The sequence below is a fragment of the Culex quinquefasciatus genome, chromosome 3 (genome assembly GCF_015732765.1).
Source record: "Culex quinquefasciatus strain JHB chromosome 3, VPISU_Cqui_1.0_pri_paternal, whole genome shotgun sequence".
NCBI lineage: Eukaryota > Metazoa > Arthropoda > Insecta > Diptera > Culicidae > Culex > Culex quinquefasciatus.
Window position 1 is genome coordinate 52694437 of NC_051863.1, and position 21948 is coordinate 52716384.

A 21948-nucleotide genomic window follows, 5' to 3' on the forward strand; every position below is an offset into this window, starting at 1 on the left:
GCCGTAACAAACAATGGTCGCCGTTTGGCTTAAGTGGTAACCAAGGATTTTTGTTCATCGTTCACAATTGAATATTTCGATTACTTAACATCGATTGATTGATTGATCTCGTCAAGCCTTTCGTTTGTATTCAATACCACTATTTTTTTACATTTACTCAGACATAATCCGCCATCATATTTGCATCGTAATGCCCTTGATATTTTTTCAAAATCTTTCATGTCTTGATGAAATTCTCCTTGCTCTTCTGAATGTTTACCCATATTGTCCTTGCTTGTACGGCGGTAGACTCGTAGATCTTAACTCCAAGGAGTCCTTGGATGACCATGAACATCCCAACATTCATATAGTAGTCTACCATATGCACTGATGCTATACGCACATGATCCGGGGTCAAATGCGACGACCTCTTGCTTGTTACGGCGGTAGACTCGTGATCTTAACAGGGGTCTCGGATGACCATGAACATCCCAACATTCATACAGTAGTCTACCATATGCACTGATGCTATACACACAAGATTCGGGGTCAAAATCGACAACCTCTTGCTTGTTACGGCGGTAGACTCGTAGATCTTATCCAGGGTCCTCGGATGACCATGGACATCCCATTACATTCATACGTGATCTCCATATCCACGAAGCTATACGCACAAGATTCGGGGTCAAATCCGACGACCTCTTGCTTGTTACGGCGGTAGACTCGTAGATCTTAACTCAGGAGTCCTTGGATGACCATGAACATCCCAACACATTCATATAGTGTCTTACCATATGCACTGATGCTAAACACCAAGATTCAGGGTCAAAATCCGACGACCTCTTGCTTGTTACGGCGGTAGACTCGTAGATCTAACTCAGGAAGTCCTTGGATGCCGCATCCCAACACATTCATATAGTAGTCTACCATATGCACTGATGCTAAACACACAAGATTCGGGGTCAAAATCCGACGACCTCTTGCTTGTTACGGCGGTGACTCGTAGATCTTAACTCAGGGAGTCCTTGGATGACCATGGACATCCCAACTTCATATAGTAGTCTACCATATGCACTGATGCTATCGCATGATCCGGGGTCAAAATCCGACGACCTCTTGCTTGTTACGGCGGTAGACTCGTAGATCTTAACTCGAAGTCCTCGGATGCCCATGAACATCAACACATTCATATAGTAGTCTACCATATGCACTGTGCTATACGCACATGATTCGGGTCAAAATCAACAACCTCTTGCTTGTTACAGCGGTAGACTCGTAGATCTTAACTCAGGAGTCCTCGGATGACCATGGACATCCCATTACATTCATATAGTAGTCTACCATATCCACTGAAGCTATACGCACAAGATTCGGTCAAAATCCGACGACCTCTTGCTTGTGCGGCGGTAGACTCGTAGATCTTAACTCAGGGAGTTCTCGGATGACCATGGACATCCCAACACATTCATATAGTCTACCATATGCACTGATGCTATACGCACATGATCCAGGGTCAAAATCCGACGACCTCTTGCTTTACGGCGGTAGACTCGTGATCTTAACTCAGGAGTCCTCGGATGCCATGAACATCCCAACACATTCATATAGTAGTCTACCATATGCACTGATGCTAAACACACAAGATTCAGGGTCAAAATCCGACGACCTCTTGCTTGTTACGGCGGTAGACTCGTAGATCTTAACTCAGAAGTCCTTGGATGACCAGGACATCCCAACACATTCATATAGTAGTCTACCATATGCACTGATGCTATACGCATGATCCGGGGTCAAAATCCGACGACCTCTTGCTTGCGGCGGTAGACTCGTAGATCTTAACAGAGTCCTCGGATGCCCATGAACATCCCAACACATTCATATAGTAGTCTACCATATTCACTGATGCTAAACACACAAGATTCGGGGTCAAAATCCGACGACCTCTTGCTTGTTACGGCGGTAGACTCGTAGATCTTAACTCCAGGGAGTCCTTGGATGACCATGAACATCCCAACACATTCATATAGTAGTCTACCATATGCACTGATGCTATACGCACATGATCTGGGGTCAAAATCCGACGACCTCTTGCTTGTTAGTAGACTCGTAGATCTTAACTCCAGGAGTCCTTGGATGACCATGAACATCCCAACACATTCATACAGTAGTCTACCATATGCACTGATGCTATACGCACATGATCCGTGGTCAAAATCCAACGACCTCTTGCTTGTTACGGCGGTAGACTCGTAGATCTTAACTCCAGGGAGTTCTCGGATGACCATGGACATCCCAACACATTCATATAGTAGTCTACCATATGCACTGATGCTATACGCATGATCCGTGGTCAAAATCCAACGACCTCTTGCTTGTTACGGCGGTAGACTCGTAGATCTTAACTCCAGGAGTCCTCGGATGCCCATGAACATCCCAACACATTCATATAGTAGTCTACCATATGCACTGATGCTAAACACACAAGATTCAGGGTCAAAATCCGACGACCTCTTGCTTGTTACGGCGGTAGACTCGTAGATCTTAACTCCAGGGAGTCCTTGGATGACCATGGACATCCCAACACATTCATATAGTAGTCTACCATATTCACTGATGCTATACGCACATGATCCGGGGTCAAAATCCGACGACCTCTTGCTTGTTACGGCGGTAGACTCGTAGATCTTAACTCCAGGGAGTCCTTGGATGACCATGGACATCCCAACACATTCATATAGTAGTCTACCATATTCACTGATGCTATACGCACATGATCTGGGGTCAAAATCCGACGACCTCTTGCTTGCGGCGGTAGACTCGTAGATCTTAACTCCGGGAGTCCTCGGATGCCCATGAACATCCCAACACATTCATATAGTAGTCTACCATATTCACTGATGCTAAACACACAAGATTCGGGGTCAAATCCGACGACCTCTTGCTTGTTACGGCGGTAGACTCGTAGATCTTAACTCCAGGGAGTCCTTGGATGACCATGGACATCCCAACACATTCATACAGTAGTCTACCATATGCACTGATGCTATACGCACATGATCCGGGGTCAAACCGACGACCTCTTGCTTGTTACGGTAGACTCGTGATATTAACTCCAGGCAGTCCTTGGATGACCATGGACATCCCGAAGTACCCATAGATCTTTGAGATACATAAAATTTTAGTAAACAAATAAATCAAAAATATGTTTTTAAATAAATTAATTTTAAACTTTTAATATTTATTTTTATAATCGTACAAAAATGCTAGCTGTGGACCCCCAGAACTTGACAACTTTTTATACATTTGTATTGGTTGTTTCCGTTGTGTAAGGAAATGGCTATGCAGGCGCTTCCATATTCTTGTAGATGGCTCATATAATTGGGAGGAGACGCATGGTTTTAAATTGTTCGATTTTTATGTTAAAAATGTACCAACTTTTCATCAGTCCGCGTGGACATAAAATCAAATTCTGTCGATTGCATCGGATTCGGGGATGCCTTTTCTCTCAGGAACGGATGAGATATCGTGAATCCGTTGACACAAGTTTTGTTTTGTCGAGTAGTGTAATCAATGCACACACTCATATGGGCTTCTTCTAATCTAATCTAATCTAATTAATCAACCCTCGCTCTCTGTAACAGTATTCCATGCTCACCAAGTCGTCATGGCCTAGTGGATGGCATTTTTGCTTACCAATCCAAAGGACAGGGAATCGAACCCCGCCTCGATTGACTTTGGTTTTTCTTCCAAATATTCATCATTTCAAATTTATATGGTCTTAACTTTCTCGTTGGGAGCAGGTCAATCTCATCTCATCAGAGAAGTTTTCAGTAAATTTCACAATTTCCAAGAAATCTCGGGGCATCCAAGGATTTGAATTCATCATATTTCGTATCGTATCATGATTTGGTTGATTGCAGCCACCACCCAACAAATCCATTCATGGTAAAACACTAATTGATCCAATTTGAATAATACTGATATGTCTGCTTTCCAGGAACTTCCAAGTTGACGTTGTCGTGCTATCTTGTCACACGTCGACGTGTGACGTTCGGATCAAAACGCGATTCAATGTTTGGCCTTGGATAAACAAAAACTAGAGCACGCAAAGTAAACAATAACAAACACGTTTTGTTTGGTTGACCATTCTGAGCATTGTCCCAAAGTTTAGTTGAATTTGGTTGCCGGAATTCCGAGTTATGTATAATTAAACATGTTTACGGTAGTAGTACGTGTGTCAAACTCGTTCTGTCCTGAAATCCTTTAAGCCAGTTGTCGCACAAGCAAGTTTCAGGTTGTGTCAAGATAGCACGACAAGATTGAAACTTATTCCCTATGAAGAGTGACATTTATGCACAGAGTTATTCCGGTTTGTCATGAATATCTCAGGATTGAAATCGAATTTTATGGATTCTGCCAACGTCAAAAGGTAAGGCATTGTGAGCTATTTGCGTTCTTAACTCAATTTGGCCCGAAATTCACGTGCGACAAAATAGCATGACAAAGACCAAGTGATGTAGGCAAAAAATGCTGCACAGTTTGAAACCAATTAAAGTTTCCCCAACACCAATCAAGCCTGGTATCCCACATTGTGTACTCACAATTATCCCCGGCACACAATGATGTCTGCAAACTACTAATTGCATGTTAATGATTCATGTTTGCACCGGTTGTAATTGCGAGTCGTTTCCCCTTGATTTAATTTAATTAGTTAGTCCTTTGTTGATGGGGCAAAAAATACTAACCCGTTTTCTACTCAGACTTCCAAATATCCTTGCAAAGAGCGTTGGTAGCAGGTGTTGTTGTAACTTTTGCCATGAATGTTTATGGGTTCTGTGATGATTTAATAGTTTTGTCAATTCCCGAAGTTTGAGTTAAACGAGGTTTTTTCAATGATTTTTATTTTGCAAGTCCGTTTTGAAATAAGAAATAACTCGTTTTAGTACCGAAAAGTTTAACCACTCAGCACTTATATCTAAAAGTAATACTTTTCGACACAGTTTTGATTTGTGAGTTGACCAAACTTACAGACGTCAAACTATACCGGGGTGTTTTTCGGAATTTCCGAAAAAAAATCTTTTCAAATTAAGGGGTAACATACATGTAGAAAATCACAAAATTTCATACTACAAAATATTCACTAAATTTACTAAAAAGATGAGTTTCAATCACTCCTGAAAGTTTCAAGAAGATATTTCATGACTGAACTGAGTAAGAGACGATTTAAATTCACAATTTTGCCATGCGCAAAGCGAGCTGTCAAACTTTGTGAACGTTTTTTCTCTATATAAAGAGTTGATTTACGGGTGCCACGATATCTCGAGATGGAATGGGCCAAATTGGCTCAAATTTGAGGTGAAGACTCCCAAGACATATCCCGTGTGCATGACGAAGCCCGATTTTGAAATTTTGCTTTTTTAAAAAATACAAAAATCAAAAACTAACGTTTTTTATATGAAAAACTTAAAAATATTTTTATCTTTTTTTAAAAATTAAGTTTTTGAAAATCGGCCTTCGTCATGCACACAGGACCGGTTTAATGAGTCTTCACCAAAATTTTGAGCCGAATTGGTCAAATCAGTGTTGAGATATCGTGGCACCCGTTTTTTGAAACTGCTAACTTAAAATAGCTATATCTCGGCAATGGTACATCCAAATGTCTTTATATTTATTTTGTTAATAGATGAAAATGTACATTTTAATGCCCTGCAAAAAGATTATAAAAAAGATTAAATGTGTGCTCACACCAACCTCGGACATTTTTGACGATTTACATGTATGTAACCCCTTAATTCCCTGAAAAGTTAACTCCAAAAGCCTATTAATTTGAACTTCCAAAAATCCAAACGAAACCATCCCTTCACTCATTTCGCTCCCCCAAACATCTGCAAAACTGACATTTAACAAGCCGCCAACTTCCATTAGCCAGGGCCGCCATTTATTCGCCTTTTAAGGGCGGAGGGGGCGCGATTTTCACATTCTTGGAAAAGTTTCCGCCTTCAATTAGATTGGCCCATGGTTCCGATCCATTGTGGCAAACTTTCAAAGACAGCCATTTTTTTTTTTTTTTTTTTGTTTCGCTCGTCTGGGAGTGAAAATTGTTTCTTTTGCCTTCGCGGGCCATTTTTTCACCCCCTTTCTGAAGGGAAAATGCTGCGTCGTAAAGGACATTCCTAGGTTTTCCCCACCGCGCCGCCACGGCTCTGGGGGGAAATTCTTCGAAGCCCATTTTCGTGTTTCGCTTTTTTTAGGGGGCTGTTTCGGGTGCGGGCACACGTGCGAGATTAATTTTCTCGCAGTTGTTTTTCAGCTATTTTTTTGGAGATGGTTTTTATTTTGGAGAAAGCACAAAAACGGCTCTTATTTTGGAGTTAATACTGTCGGGCTGATGCGTTGTGCGTCACTAATCGATACTGAATCTGTGCCAAGTCATGCACATGCATTGGAGATCAGTGAAAAATGATCGATGGGTGACCATTAGCCTGTCCCATTTTGAGGTCATGTCGAGGAATTTCAGGTGCTCACTTCTTAAATGATAGATTATGATGTTAGGAACAATGTTTTCTTAGACAAGAAAAAATAATAAAATACTTTCTCGCACCCCCTAGTCGATTTACTGAAAAAAGTCACTTTTTTGAACAAATTTTCTAAAATCGCTTGGAATCAATACAAAAACTGTTTCGATCAGGTGTGTATTATCTTCAAACGATAGGTTTTTGTCCATAGATTAAGATGCACTATCAATATTGGACCAAAATTTAAGTTTTTGGACTCTCCCAGACGGATTTGTGTCGAAAAAATCGCATTTTTTCGAAACTTTTTTCAGAAATGTTCATTTAATTTAGGGTAGCCTATTTTCCCAGTAAAACTAATAGATGCAGCTTGTAGGAAATTTCATGGCGAACATTTTTCCCTCTGAGAAAATGCAATTTCGACACTCCAGAGCCAAGATATTTGAGTTTTAGTGAGGAAAAAAGTGCCAATTTTCAAAATTTCTCAGAATTCAGAAGCAAGGCCTACTAATTACACGATATAGCAAGCATATGTCTCAAAGGTCAGGGTATGCTTTTTTATAGTAATTTTGGCCGCTGAATCCGAATCTGAAATCAAATTTTGTGTAAACAGTGATGTTTTGGAGCTACACCCTTTTGGAATGTTATTTGCGTGTTTAAGAGGCAGTTTTTGTAAATATTGCTCGGTTTGTTCTAGAGGTCGTATCGAGGTGCTCCGATTTGGATGAAACTTTCAGCGTTTGTTTGTCTATACATGAGATGAACTCATGCCAAATATGAGCCCTCTACGACAAAGGAAGTGGGGTAAAACGGGCATTGAAGTTTGAGGTCCAAAATATATAAAATCTTAAAATTGCTCGCATTTTAGTAAAACTTCATCAATTCCAACTCTCTTAGATGCATTCAAAGGTCTTTTGAAGCACTTCAAAATGAGCCATAGACATCCAGGATTGGCATTGAAGTTTGAATTTTCCGAGGATTTCGAATATGACAAAAGTGAGACTAAAAATGCCGCTATAGATGCAGGACAATAACTAACGTTGTAAAATGTTTTTTTATAGAAAAATCGAAAAACTATGAGAAAAACTGCATTGGCCAAAAAGTTATTTCCGTAGGCTTATAGTCTATGAAACTACCAATCTTTTGACCTCTGGGAGTATGGGTGTTGGAGGCTGTTGCAAAAAGATATTGAGGTTTAAAAAAAAACATTTTTAACAGTAATTTGCAAAAGCTATGAGAAAAAGTTAAACCAATCCTGGATGTCTATGGCTCATTTTGAAGTGCTTCAAAAGACCTTTCGAATGCATTTAAGAGAGTTGGAATTGATGAAGTTTTACGGAAATGCGAGCAATTTTAAGATTTTATATATTTTTTGGACCTCAAACTTCAATGCCCGTTTTACCCCACTTCCCTTTGTCGTAGAGGGCTCATCTTTGGCATGAGTTCATCTCATGTATAGACAAACAAACGCTGAAAGTTTCATCCAAATCGGAGCACCTCGATACGACCTCTAGAACAAACCGAGCAATATTTACAAAAACTGCCTCTTAAACACGCAAATAACATTCCAAAAGGGTGTAGCTCCAAAACATCACTGTTTACACAAAATTTGATTTCAGATTCGGATTCAGCGGCCAAAATTACTATAAAAAAGCATACCCTCACCTTTGAGACATATGCTTGCTATATCGTGTAATTAGTAGGCCTTGCTTCTGAATTCTGAGAAATTTTGAAAATTGGCACTTTTTTCCTCACTAAAACTCAAATATCTCGGCTCTGGAGTGTCGAAATTGCATTTTCTCAGAGGGAAAAATGTTCGCCATGAAATTTCCTACAAGCTGCATCTATTAGTTTTACTGGGAAAATAGGCTACCCTAAATTAAATGAACATTTCTGAAAAAAGTTTCGAAAAAATGCGATTTTTTCGACACAAATCCGTCTGGGAGAGTCCAAAAACTTAAATTTTGGTCCAATATTGATAGTGCATCTTAATCTATGGACAAAAACCTATCGTTTGAAGATAATACACACCTGATCGAAACAGTTTTTGTATTGATTCCAAGCGATTTTAGAAAATTTGTTCAAAAAAGTGACTTTTTTCAGTAAATCGACTAGGGGGTGCGAGAAAGTATTTTATTATTTTTTCTTGTCTAAGAAAACATTGTTCCTAACATCATAATCTATCATTTAAGAAGTGAGCACCTGAAATTCCTCGACATGACCTCAAAATGGGACAGGCTAGTGACCATTTGTTTTGTTTCATTAGTAGATAAACAGCAAAATGCTTCAAGATTCAGTTGCGCTCTGTAATCTGTTGAGAGCAGATGTTCATAGATCTAAAGCATGACCTCTTTTACCGTAGAAAAGTGTCCCCAATCATACGACGAGTACAAATTCGCCCTGGATGCCCGACACCTCGAAAAAACCCGAATCAAGCTGAACGAAACAGATGAAAATCGTGCACAATCGTTGGCTCAGATGCGTGAATGGATCGCCAAACACCCGCACATTAAGAAATGCCGAACAGATTCAGTATTCCTGTTGCGCTTCTTGAGAATGCGAAAGTTTTCGGTACCAATGGCGCAGAAAAGTTTGGAACGTTACCTGACCGCTCTAAGATCATTTCCACAGTGGTTTAAGAACCTCGACCCACTGGAAGAGGAAATCAGACTTTTCAACAAGGCCGGAATGTTCACCAACCTAGGTCGGGACTCACTCGGTCGTACCGTCGTACTACTCCGGGCACGTGCCTTCGATCCGGAACGATTCACCTCGGCCCATTTTGTACGGCAGATCATGCTTCTGCTGGAGACTACCATCGACGAAGAAGAAGCACAAATCAATGGCTACGTGGTAGTTGCTGACTACGAAGCGGTTTCACTGAAGGTGCTTTCTGTGTGGACCTTGACCGATGTCAACAATGCATCGGACAGCCTTTTCCAGTCATTCCCGTTGCGTATTCAAGAGATCCACGCAATAGGAGTCCCCAGATTTTTGAAGATAGTATCAGACATGGCGTTGTCTTGCATGAGCGAGAAGATCAGGAATCGTGTTTACGTAAGTAATAGATTCAGTTTCTAGAAAGGTGACATCTCTTTGCCAATTAGTCAATCGTGCATTGCATAAGATAATGTTAGAAGCTAGGATGAGTTCAAATTGATTGATGGGTAGCACATTTGTTCTGGATTATTTATCTGAATGATCTTCAAGCTTGAACTAGTAAAATTAGAACAAATCATTACACTTCAGTCGTGCTCTGTTATCTATAGATAACGGTCGTTCAAAGATTTAAAATATGATTGCGTTTAACATAGAAAAGTGTTCCCAATCATACGACGAGTACAAGTTCACATTAGACGAGCGACACCTGCAAAAGGCCCGTAACGAGCTGAACGAAACAGACGAAAATCGGGCTCAATCGTTGGCTCAAATTCGTGAATGGATCGCCAAACACCCACACATTAAAAAATGCCGAACGGATTCAATATTCTTGTTGCGCTTCTTGAGAATGCGAAAATTTTCGGTCCCCATGGCGCAGGAAAGCTTGGAGCGATACCTGGTAGCGCTAAGATCGTTTCCGCAGTGGTTCAAGAACCTCAACCCGTTGGATGCGGAGATCAGGCTTTTCAACAAGGCCGGAGTGCTCACCAGTCTAGGTCGGGACTCACTCGGTCGTACCGTCGTACTACTCCGGGCACGTGCCTTCGATCCGGAACGATTCACCTCGGCCCATTTTGTACGGCAGATCATGCTTCTGCTGGAGACTACCATCGAAGAGGAAGAATCACAAATCAATGGCTACGTGGTGATTGCAGACTACGAAGCGATTTCACTGCAACAGCTTTCCGTGTGGTCCTTGACCGATGTCAGCAATGCATCGGACAGCCTTTTCCAGTCATTCCCGTTGCGAATTCAAGAGATCCACGCAATAAGAGCCCCCAGATTTTTTAAAATGGTATCAGACCTGGCGTTGTCGTGCATGAGCGAGAAGATCAGGAATCGTGTTACCGTAAGTAATTTATACAATTTTAAGGAGCAAGAGTATCTGAAATCTTTAAAAAACACTTTCAAGCGTAAATGATAGACGAATATATATATTGTATATTGTAGTCAACTGTAGAAGAAACAAAGATCTGGTCAAAAACAACAAAAAACAAACCATCCCAGGTCTTTTGTGGTCTCTATTGCAAGTTTCTGCTCGAACCTAGGAGTGCGAAGGCTTTAGAGCGAGTTGTGGCGCTATAACCACGGCAGATAGAGTCCAGGGCATTCGTGGAAATACAATGTCCCATCCCAGAGGGTCCCGGAGTACCAAACCTTCTTAGTATGGTGCTCCCAACGAATACAACCAAATCTCGGAGCGTATGGTGGTGTGTCCCCACGCTTCTTCCTCCCCTGTCGATTCAGAATTGTGTTGTTGTTCGAACACTCAGTGCTCAAACTCAACCCAATTACGAGTCATCTCTGCGATACGGCTTTACGCAGTAGGCCTGGCCGCTTTAACGCTTGTGATGTTTCAATGCATTCTAATGCAATGGCGCACTACAAATGTTAATAAATGACAAGAAGAGTGCTAGGCGTTATCTAACCTAAGGCACTCTCCAGGATCCCTTCGAAAGATTGGCTGCGCTAGGGTCTGATTAGATTAGATTAGATTAGAACCTAGGAGTGCGAAGGCTTTAATGGGGAGTGCACCCAAACTTCTTTCTACTCCAAGGAACTTTCCACCCCAATGTTCGAACTGACGACCTTTGGATTGCGGGTCCAACCGCCGCCAGTGATTCCACCGAAGCAATCTTGGTTTGATATGTTTTTTTGTCCTTATATGGCGGAGACGACTCCCACACCCTAATATATATATATATTAGGGTGGGTACGGATTTTGAAAAGTTCTCAGATCAAGTTCTGGTGTGGTCCCCCTTGTAGGGCATACCCATAGGGACTCTCACGCCAAATTTCAGCTCATTTGGTTGAAAACTGGCTTGTCTCAAGCGAGTTCAAGTTTACATGGGATTTACTATATGAAATTTTGAATTTTCGTTCATTCGCTCCTACAGGCTTGGGGAAAACATGTAGAAACTTCTAGGATGGCCAGAAATGAGCGGAATCGTCTGGAGAACAACTTTCCCTAAGAGACCAGGTCGATTCGTTCAACCCCCATCGAGCTCAACGGCAATACATCCGGGGTTTTCGGAACCAACGGTTTTCCCCAGAAAAACATCAAATTTTCCTTAGCATGCTATGAATGCTTGATGAACACCGCGATGCCACATGTCAAACAGCTACCACGTGGACTAGCATCGCCTATAAAAAATTACTTTTTTTACTTTTTGAACTATAGAATTATCAGGGGTAGGCGTGGCTGAATGGTTACGCTGTTCGCTTTGTAAGCGGAAGGTTCTGGGTTCGATTCCCATCTACCCCTATCGAGAAATTATGGAAAGAAGGAATAATTCTGAACACTTGAATATGAACGAAAAATTCATTAGCTCGCGGCGGGGTTCGATCCCCCGTCCTTTGGGTCAGCAGACAAAAATGCTAAACACCAGACCATCGAGGCTTAGTTGTATAGAAGGATTGAGAATGCTATAAGAATCCAAGAAACTTGATTAAAATCTGTGTGAACCTAAGAACAGGAAAATGCAATATTGAATGCAAGTTGAATTCAAGGACACTGGTTGCATAATTGTTAGGCGAATATTGAACTTTCAACACGACCAGAATTCACCACAAAAAGCTTGGTGAACCGAATTGGAAAGCTTCCAAAAATGAATCCAAGAACATACGAAGAATTAAGGACTATAAATAGATTTGACCGGCCGCATCACTTACCACGGTGAATCCTGGCTTCACACCCATCTTACTAACACCCTCAAACCTCACGTGATACTTTGTCGAAGACGCAGCTGATTTAGCGGTCTTCATCACTCAAGTATCGGACTAAAATTCCTATCCACTTCCCTCGTGTCTTACCACTGGTCGTGGCCGGCGCTGTGATTGGCTAGCATGATAGGGACATTTGAAAGTTGCGAAGTTGGTGATGATTGGTTCCTACTCTTCATCTGTGGTCCACGCAGCAATTCTTAGAGGTCCTGGTCAATAACAGAGTAGCAACTACGGGTAGACACCAATGCTATGCTATGCTATGCTTTTTGAACTATAGAATTATCATTTATGGTGATCCTGATACTATTTAGCTGTATTCTAAACCTCCAAATGGTGCAAATTTTACAATCACGTGGTAGCTGTTTGACATGAGGCGTCGCGGTGTTCATCAAGCATTCATAGCATGCTAAGGAAAATTTGATGCTTTTCTGGGGAAAACCGTTGGTTCCGAAAACCCCGGATGTATTGCCGTTGAGCTCGATGGGGGTTGAACGAATCGACCTGATCTCTTAGAGAAAGTTGTTCTTCAGACGATTCCGCTCATTTCTGGCCATCCTAGAAGTTTCTACATGTTTTCCCCAGGCCTGTAGGAGCGAATGAACGAAAATTCAAAATTTCCCATAGTAAATCCCATGTAAACTTGAACTCGCTTGAGACAAGCCAGTTTTCAACCAAATGAGCTAAAATTTGGCATGAGAGTTCTTATGGGTATGCCCTACAAGGGGGACCACACCAGAACTTGATCTGAGAACTTTTCAAAATCCGTACCCACCCTAATATATATATACTAGAGTGTTGAAGATTTAGTATGATTCCATAATCTTAACTCGTGAAACTGCTCTTGAGCAGATATCTTGAACCAGATTTAATTATACAAAAAAGATTTGCTGTAATAAATTGCAAAAACTAGTTTCAAAAGCTGTACAGCAAAAAATCCGATGGTAAAATCGCATGCAAAAGCATGTACATCACCTTTGTGAGAAAAAGCATGTAATATTGTATGAGAAAACGTGTACACAAAAAGCATGTACAGAAGAAAGAAAAATCAGGTCTGCTCACCTCAAAAAAAAAACATCAATCCGGCACGAGTCACATTTAGATTACCAAGTCCGCGCCCCAATCCACTCGACTATTTCGCCGCTAGGAATATAGTTGCATCTTCGCCGATGTAGTTGTAGGTTCCCCATACATCGTATGCAGTTAACACAGTATACGACGAACGGAAAACCTACTGTTACATTGGCATTGATCCGACATTTTTCATAACGGCGAGTTAGCCGAGTGGGTTGGGGCGCGGACTTGGTAATCTAAATGTGATTCTCGTCAGATTGATGTTATTTTTGAGGTGAGCAGACCTGATTTTTTTGTCTTCGGTACATGCTATTTGTGTACACGTTTTCTCATACAATATTACATGCTTTTTCTCACAAAGGTGATGTGCATGCTTTTGCATGCGATTTTACACTATATTTTTTTGCTGTGTAGAAATTAGTTCAGAATTGATTGATGGGTTACACATTTGCATATTTATTTTAATGAGAAAAATGCCAGCCAGCAGTGGTATTAGAACTTGTAAATTTAATATTATTTTTTATCTTTATTAATGATCGAACAGTTAGAGGCTGTTCAGCTCAAACTGGTTCAAACAAAATCATCATATTTCAGTTGCATTCTGTAATCTGTTTAAAGTGGTTGTTCAAAAATCTAAACCATGGCCTCGTTTACCGTAGAAAAGTGTCCCCAATCATACGACGAGTACAAGTTCACACTAGATGAGCGACACCTGGAAAAGGCCCGTAACGATCTGAACGAAACAGATGAAAATCGTTCACAATCGTTGGCTCAAATGCGTGAATGGATCGCCAAACACCCGCACATCCAAAAATGTCGAACAGATTCAATATTCTTGTTGCGCTTCTTGAGAATGCGAAAATTTTCGGTCCCAATGGCGCAGGAAAGCTTGGAACGTTACCTGACAGCGCTACGATCATTTCCACAATGGTTCCGTAACCTCGACCCGCTGGACGGGGAAATCAGGCATTTAAACAAGGCCGGAGTGCTCACCAACCTGGGTCGGGACTTACTCGGTCGAACCGTCGTACTAATTCGGGTACGTGCCTTCGATACAGAACGATTCCCCTCGGCCTCTCTGATACGGCAGATAATGCTGCTGCTGGAGACTACCATCGACGAAGAAGAATCACAAATCAATGGCTACGTGGTGGTTGCTGATTACTTAGCGGTTTCACTGAAGCTGCTTTCTGTGTGGTCCTTGACCGATGTCAGTAATACAGCGGAAAGCCTTTTTCAGTCATTTCCGATGCGAATTCAGGAGATCCACGCAATAGGAGTCCCCAGATTTTTGAAGATTTTAATTGACCTGACGTTGTCTTACATGAGCGAGAAGATCAGGAATCGTGTTTACGTAAGTAATCAATTTTTAGAACTAATGGTCTTGCCCGAATACGATTTCAAAGTTAAGATTGGCAGATCCAAATATCTGACAACGACGTTCATTTAACTTGTCAAAATTGAGTCCCCCGTTTGGACGTAGCGACCCTTTTGCCAACTAGTCCACATTCCCGATAGTTGGGCATCCTACACAGTAAAAAATTGTGTAAATTTGGAAGGTGTAATTTTAGAAGGTTGAATGTTACCTCCTTTATGGTGTAATGTTACCTAAATTTAGACTGAAAAAGCGGCATTACAACAGTAAAGTGGTAAAATTACACATTTTCTGAGGTAAAATTACACATTTTTTCTGACATAAAGGATGTACCCCTTCCCAGATGTAATATTACCATGATTTTTTTCTGTGTAGTTGTGGATCAACGCAATGCAACGCAATGGCAATGCAAAATAATTGGTACCACCATTTGGTCATTCCATGAATGTCTTTCACACACAAAACATGAGTGTCTTGGCGCATCTTTGATAGAAATCCCTAGCAACGACCAAGGTTAGAGCTCAATTTTGACAAGTAATGAAAGACACTCAAAAATATGTGATCGAACTTTGGTAGATATCTCTTTGAAGGACGTTCGAGATTCTTCCAATACGGTTTGCTTCGCGAACAGTTCTAACCATACACAGTAAAAAATAATGTAAATTTGGAAGCTGTAATTTTGGAAGGTTGAATATTACCTCTTTTATGATGTAATTTTACCTCGATTTAGACTGAAAAAGTGACATTACACAAGAAAAGTGGTAAAATTACTCATTTCCAGAGGTAAAATTACACCTTTTTTCTGACATAAAAGATTTACCCCTTCCCAGATGTAATATTACCATGATTTTTTTTTTCTGTGTAGTTGAAGAAACGTCCAATATCTATAAATCGAGATTTCAGCTGCAGGTGGTAGAGGATGTTCCAATGCATCTTCTGAGAGTTGAATTTCCCAAAAACAGTGTTTGTTTTTTTCTAATGGGAAAATGTTTTCCCGAAGATTTGATGACGAAAACAGAAACACGATTTTCTCAGAAAAATTGATTTGGCGTAATAGCCGAATTTTCAATGGGCAGAGAGGTAGAGGCAAATGGATGTTGGGGATACAAACATTTTATACCATACCATTATTTAAATGAAGGGCAATTGTTTGTTTATTCGGGTCAACTTTAACCTTCTTGGTCATTCGTTGCCTTTTTTTCATACAGAAGAGAAAGGTCACCAAAGTCCAACAAGTAAACAAGATCTATTTACTGTTGTGATTGCATCTGAAACAAACCTTGACATGATTTTTTTAGACGAACTGATAAGTTCAATAAGAAAAGTATATTTTTCAACTCAATTAACTGTTCTTTCACTATTTCTCTTTATTTAAAAAAAAATACCAAAGAGTTGAGGAAATGTATACTTCCGCTTAAATTTTGGGAATTCCCGGAAAATTTGTAAACGGGAAATTTTTTTTTCGGGAATTCCCGGGAATTGCCGGGAAATTGGACGCTCTAGATTACATCAGAAAATGATGAATTTTCATCAGTTTCTGATGAATATTCATCAGGTTCACATGTTTACAAACTTTGTAGGTAATATTACTCAAAAAAGAGGTATTATTCAACCTACCAAAATTTCACCATTCCAAAATTCAACTTTTTTTTTTTGCTGTGTAGAAATAATTCCATGATCTAAACTTGGGCAACAGCACTTCAAAAGATATCTCCAACCTGATTTAAACATACAAAAAATATTTGGCCTTAACAATTGCAAAATCTAGTCTCAGAAGCCAAAAATGAGTTCGAAATCGATTGTTGTGGAGCACATGTGAACGTTTCGAGAAAAACGCGTTTTAATTGTTGACCTTGAACTAGAAAAAAAAACTAGAGCCCGCAATGTAAACAATAACCCACACATTTTGTGTGGCTGACTGTTCTTTGCACGGTCTAAAAAAAGTGATTGAGCTTGGTTGCCGGAGCTGAAAATGTATGCAGTAGTCGGGCATGCACTTGTGACAAAATGTCCTCTGACGAAATTCCCTTCGGCCAGTTGTCACACTTGCTGAGTGCGACAAGATAACACGATCAGATCGCAACTACTTGCATATGAAGAATGACATTGCAAAGAGGTATTCACGATTTTTGTTGAATATCTTTTTATGGCCAAAAATGCACAGGTGTCACAGGTCTGTGACAAGAATGCACGATCATGATTTATTTATTTTATAAGCTCTACGTGCCTTTTATAGTGAACTGGTAATGTAGACAAAAACAATCTTGAAATGCTATTTGAACTCGTCAAAGTGTAATTATTTTTTATCATTAGTAATGAGCATACAGTCAGAGACTAGTTCAGCTTCGATACGTAAAATTAGAAAAAAAAATCATTATATTTCAGTCGAGCTCTGTCATCTGTTGAGAGCGGACATTCAAAGGTCTAAAACATGGCCTCGTTTACCATAGAAAAGTGTCCCCAAACATACGACGAGTACAAATTCGTACTGGATGCCCTACATTTGGAAAAGGCTCGTATCGAGCTGAACGAAACAGATGAAAATCGTGCACAATCGTTGGCTCAAATGCGTGAATGGATCGCCAAACATCCGCACATTGGGAAATGCCGAACGGATTCAGTATTCCTGTTGCGTTTCTTGAGAATGCGAAAATTTTCAGTCCCAATGGCGCAGGAAAGCTTGGAGCGTTACCTGATAGCGTTACGATCATTTCCACAGTGGTTCCGGAACCTAGACCCGCTGAACGAGGAAATCCGGCTTTTCAACAAAGTCGGAATGCTGTTCAACTTAGGGCGTGACTCGCACGGACGAACCGTTGTACTATTTCGGCCACGTGTCTTGAATGTCCTGAAAACGGAACAAGCCACCGTGGGACATCAGATGCGACAGGGGATGCTGCTGCTGGAGACTACCATCGACGAAGAAGATTCACAAATCAATGGCTACGTGGCGATTGCTGACTTCGAAGCGATTACACTGAAGCTGCTTTCTGTGTGGACCTCGACTGATGTCAGTAATGCAGCGAACTACCTTTTCCGTGCATTCCCGTTGCGAATTCAAGAGATCCACGCAATAGGCGTCCCCAGGTTTTTCAAGATATTTGCCGACCTGGCGTTGTCTTGCATGAGCGAGAAAATCAGGAATCGTGTTTACGTAAGTAATAGATTCAGTTTCTAGAAAAAATGATGACCCTTTTGCCAGTTAGTCAATTGTCAATTGCATAAGGGAATTTCAGAAGCTTGAGAAGTGAGTTCAAAATTGATTGATGGGGTGCACATTTGTTCTAGATTATTTATTTATGATGCTCTACAAGCGTTTGACAGTGTTGTAGAAATAAAAATAATGACAACCTTAAAATGATGTTTAAACAAGTTAAAGCAGTTAAGTCGTGCTCTTTCATCTGAAGAGATCGGTTCATAGATCTAAAACATGACTTCGTTTACTGTAGAAAAGTGTCCCCAAACAATCGACGAGTACAAGTTCACATTAGATGAACGACACCTGCAAAAGGCCCGTAATGAGCTGAATGAAACCGATGAAAATCGTGCTCAATCGTTGGCTCAGATGCGTGAATGGATTACCAAACACCCGCACATAAAGAAATGCCGAACAGATTCAGTATTCCTGTTGCGTTTCTTGAGAATGCGAAAGTTTTCGGTCCCAATGGCGCAGGAAAGCTTGGAACGGTATCTGACAGCGCTACGATCGTTTCCGCAGTGGTTCAAGAACCTCGACCCTCTGGACGAAGAAATCAAGCTTTTCAACAAGGTCGGAATGCTGTTCAGCTTAGGGCGTGACTCGCACGGACGAACCGTTGTACTATTTCGGCCACGTGTCTTGAATGTCCTGGATACGGAACGAGCCACCTTGGGACATCAGATGCGACAGGCGATGCTGCTGCTTGAGACTACCATCGAAGAGGAAGAAACACAAATTAATGGCTACGTGGCGATTGCTGACTACGAAGCAATTTCACTGAAGCTGCTTTCAATGTGGCCCTTTACCGATGTCAGTAATGCAGCGGACAACCTCTTCCATTCACTCCCGATACGATTTCAAGAGATCCACGCCATAGGAGTACCCAGATTTTTAAAAATATTTGCCGACCTGGCGTTGTTTTGCATGAGCGAGAAGATTAGGAATCGTGTTTATGTAAGTAATAGATCAATTTCAAGAAACAATGAGCATTTGTCTTAGCAACCCGTTTTGCCAATTAGTTCACTGTGAATTGCAAAAGATAATTTCGGAAGTGATAAATGAGTTCAAAAATGATTGATGGAGAGCACATTTTTTCTAGATTACTTATTTTTAAAGTTCTACCAGCGTTTGATAGTGTGCTAGAAATGAAAGTAGTGACAACCTCAAAATGCTGTTTTAAACAAGTTAAAGTAAAGTGTAAAGTTCATTATACTTTAGTCGTGCTCTTTCATCTGAAGAGATCGGTTCATAGATCTAAAGAATGACCTCGTTTACCGTAGAAAAGTGTCCACTAACCTACGACGAGTACAAGTTCGTACTGGATGCTATACATTTGGAAAAGGCACGTATCGAGTTGTCGAGTTTTTAAGAAAAAAAATCAATGTTTTCGATTAGTTAACTAAGTTTATAAGCTTTTTAACAAAACACATATAAATTTTAGGTAAAATTGTTAAAAATTCGGAACTTTGTCTGAAATTTGGTAAAACTGGTTTAGTTTATGAAATTATCGATTCATATTGCATTTTATATTGAATTCTAAGCAAGAATCACAAGTTTTCACATTTTGCGTATCAAAAACACATATTATTTATTATTTACAAACTTATTTAATCTTCTTCTAGTGGAAAGTTGTCCAAGGAATTCGAAAATGCATTCCGTTTTCCGATTCAAAATCATGTTAATTGAGAAAATCAAGACACTTTGGGAAGTTTAAAATAATGACTTTCATCAATATTTTCCTAACTATAGTAAACTAACTTTTTAAACTTTTCAAAATTTTATGAAAAGTTCTTTTTGAGGTACCTTGAACACTTCTCTACCACGGTCAGTATGATTCTAAACCATTCCGTACGTATTTTAATTGTACTGTTCATTTTGTGGAAAAATCGAAAACCCTTCAAAGGCTATCAAAGTCACCCCGTTTTACGGTATTCAATCCGAAACGATTCCCTCAGCACATCAGATAAAACTGATCATGCTGCTGCTGGAGACTTCCCTCAACGAGGAAGCATCACAAATCAATGGTTACGTGCTCATTGCTGACTTTGAGGCTGTTTCACTGAAGCAGTTTGCTGTGTGGTCCTTGACCGATGTCAGTGGTGCAGCGAACGACCTTTTTCAGTCATTTCCAGTGCGAATTCAAGAGATTCACGGCATAGGAGTCCCCCGACTTTTGAAGACTATTATAGATTTAGCGCTTTCTTGCGTTAGCGAGAAGGTCGGGAATCGAGTTTTCGTGAGTGTTCACACATTTTAACTGAATTATCTTCATGAAAATTATAAAAAAAAAATCATCGTGGTATAACATCTGAGTATAGATACATCTAACTAAACATATAAATTGAGAGTCTCTCCTGAAAATCACACAATAACAGCTTGATCTCCTTTCCAGTGCCACAAATCGCTGGACGATGCCAAGAAGCACCTGGAGCTGTCCCTTCTGACGACCGACTACGAGGGTGGCACCCAGAATCCGGACCAGTTGACGGAAGATTTTATAAAATGTGCCGAGCGGAAGCGCACTCAGCTGCTGCTGATGGACGAAATGGAAATCGACACGTCGCGGTACCAATTTGGTGGGCAACAAAACACCGTTGTAAGCGAAATCGAAGCCGGAATGGTGGGAAGTTTCAAGAAGCTGAATGTCGATTAGCTTTTGAGTACTCCCTTATAATCATATTCCAAAAAAACGTTTTTGAGATAAATGTTTAAATCCAGTTTTAGCTAGAACAATCGCAACACTGCTTGCAAACAGAAGTCCTGTAATAAAAATCTGCGGAGTCCTCAGGCATACAACTATAAACAAATAGTAAAAAGAAATCTGAATGTAAAATAAAAACAACAAGCTTTACAAGGTGTGTAGGATAAAAATGTACACCCACATCCAATTATGTCCCTGGAGGTAAAAAATTCACGAAAAAAATGGGAAAGGTAAAATAAACACGTGACAGGGATGTTAAAAAAGTAAACGAAGTTGACTTTTTAGCTGTCGGCCACCATTGCTAGTACCAACCACTAGTGTCTTCCTTTTTATCTACAATACCCATATTTACACAAAGAATTTTAGAGCGCCCGCCGCGGGATTCGAACCGGCGACCTCTGGATTGTGAGTCCAGTGCGCGGTCCGATTGATCCACACGGGCGGGTAAAAGTAAAGGAAAATTTTAAATTCATGTAAAGTTTATATTTGTAACCAAGGGTCCTGATTGCTCAAAATCAACCACTCCATTCGCGAGCACAAATAGCAGGCGACGCGATACTGCCCTGATGAATTCCTACCGTTTGTCACTTTCAATCCATTCGCTCCCGAACACTCTCGCTTCTACTCTCCTTCTCTCTCTGATCGGCTCAGTCTCCGAACGGCTCAGGCAGGCCGAACGTCACCGATCACTCTGAACTGAAAACATTTTTTCTCTGATGCGCTGCGTTATACTCATGCATTTGGGTTGCCTAAAATCAATGTTATCAGTTAAATTGTGCATTTATTTTGATTTCATAACATTATAGACACCATTCAAAGAAACTTCCACAAAGAAAAAATTAAATTGATGGCAAACTGAGGGCGTGAAGACAAAAAGACTGCCGCGCTGGCATTTTGTGAGAGTGGCTCTTCGCTGAGCATGTTAGTGTGTGAGTGTCGTCGAGCGGCGGAGTAGGCAAATATTTTCACGATGTATTTGTTCGCTGAGTGAACAGTTCGGGCCGCTCGCTGGATGGATGCGAGTCTCATTCGCTCATGAATGCTAGCGGGTTAGAATAGGCGACGACTGGATAGGCGATGAGTGAGTGGTTTCTATTCATTGAGCCGAAAATCAGGACCCTTGTTTGTAACGAAAAACTACACCCAAAGGAAAAATATATCTCAAAATCTGCAACATTGGATTTGCCGCAGAAAATGTCACATTTTATAACATTTTTTGCAGCAA

At 40.6% G+C, this 21948-nt stretch overlaps 2 protein-coding genes across 2 annotated transcripts in view; one reads left to right on the forward strand and one right to left on the reverse strand.

Moving 5' to 3' along the window:
- LOC6051066 (TLD domain-containing protein 2) overlaps positions 1-21948 on the reverse strand; it is a 349738-nt gene that overhangs the window by 301604 nt on the left and 26186 nt on the right. The window lies entirely within an intron of this gene.
- LOC6050148 (alpha-tocopherol transfer protein-like) lies at positions 14089-20794 on the forward strand. The gene is made up of 2 exons (XM_038265983.1): positions 14089-14802; positions 20415-20794. Exons 1-2 carry the CDS (start codon positions 14089-14091, stop codon positions 20673-20675), a joined length of 975 nt encoding a protein of 324 aa, XP_038121911.1. The 3' UTR covers positions 20676-20794.

What these genes read in the sequence shown, in the direction of transcription:
- LOC6050148 (XM_038265983.1), top strand. Translation starts at nt 14,089, where the DNA reads ATGGCCTCGTTTACCGTAGAAAAGTGTCCCCAATCATACGACGAGTAC. An exon ending in AGATCAGGAATCGTGTTTAC is followed by an intron (nt 14,803 to 20,414) that starts GTAAGTAATCAA and finishes TCTCCTTTCCAG; the next exon opens with TGCCACAAATCGCTGGACGA.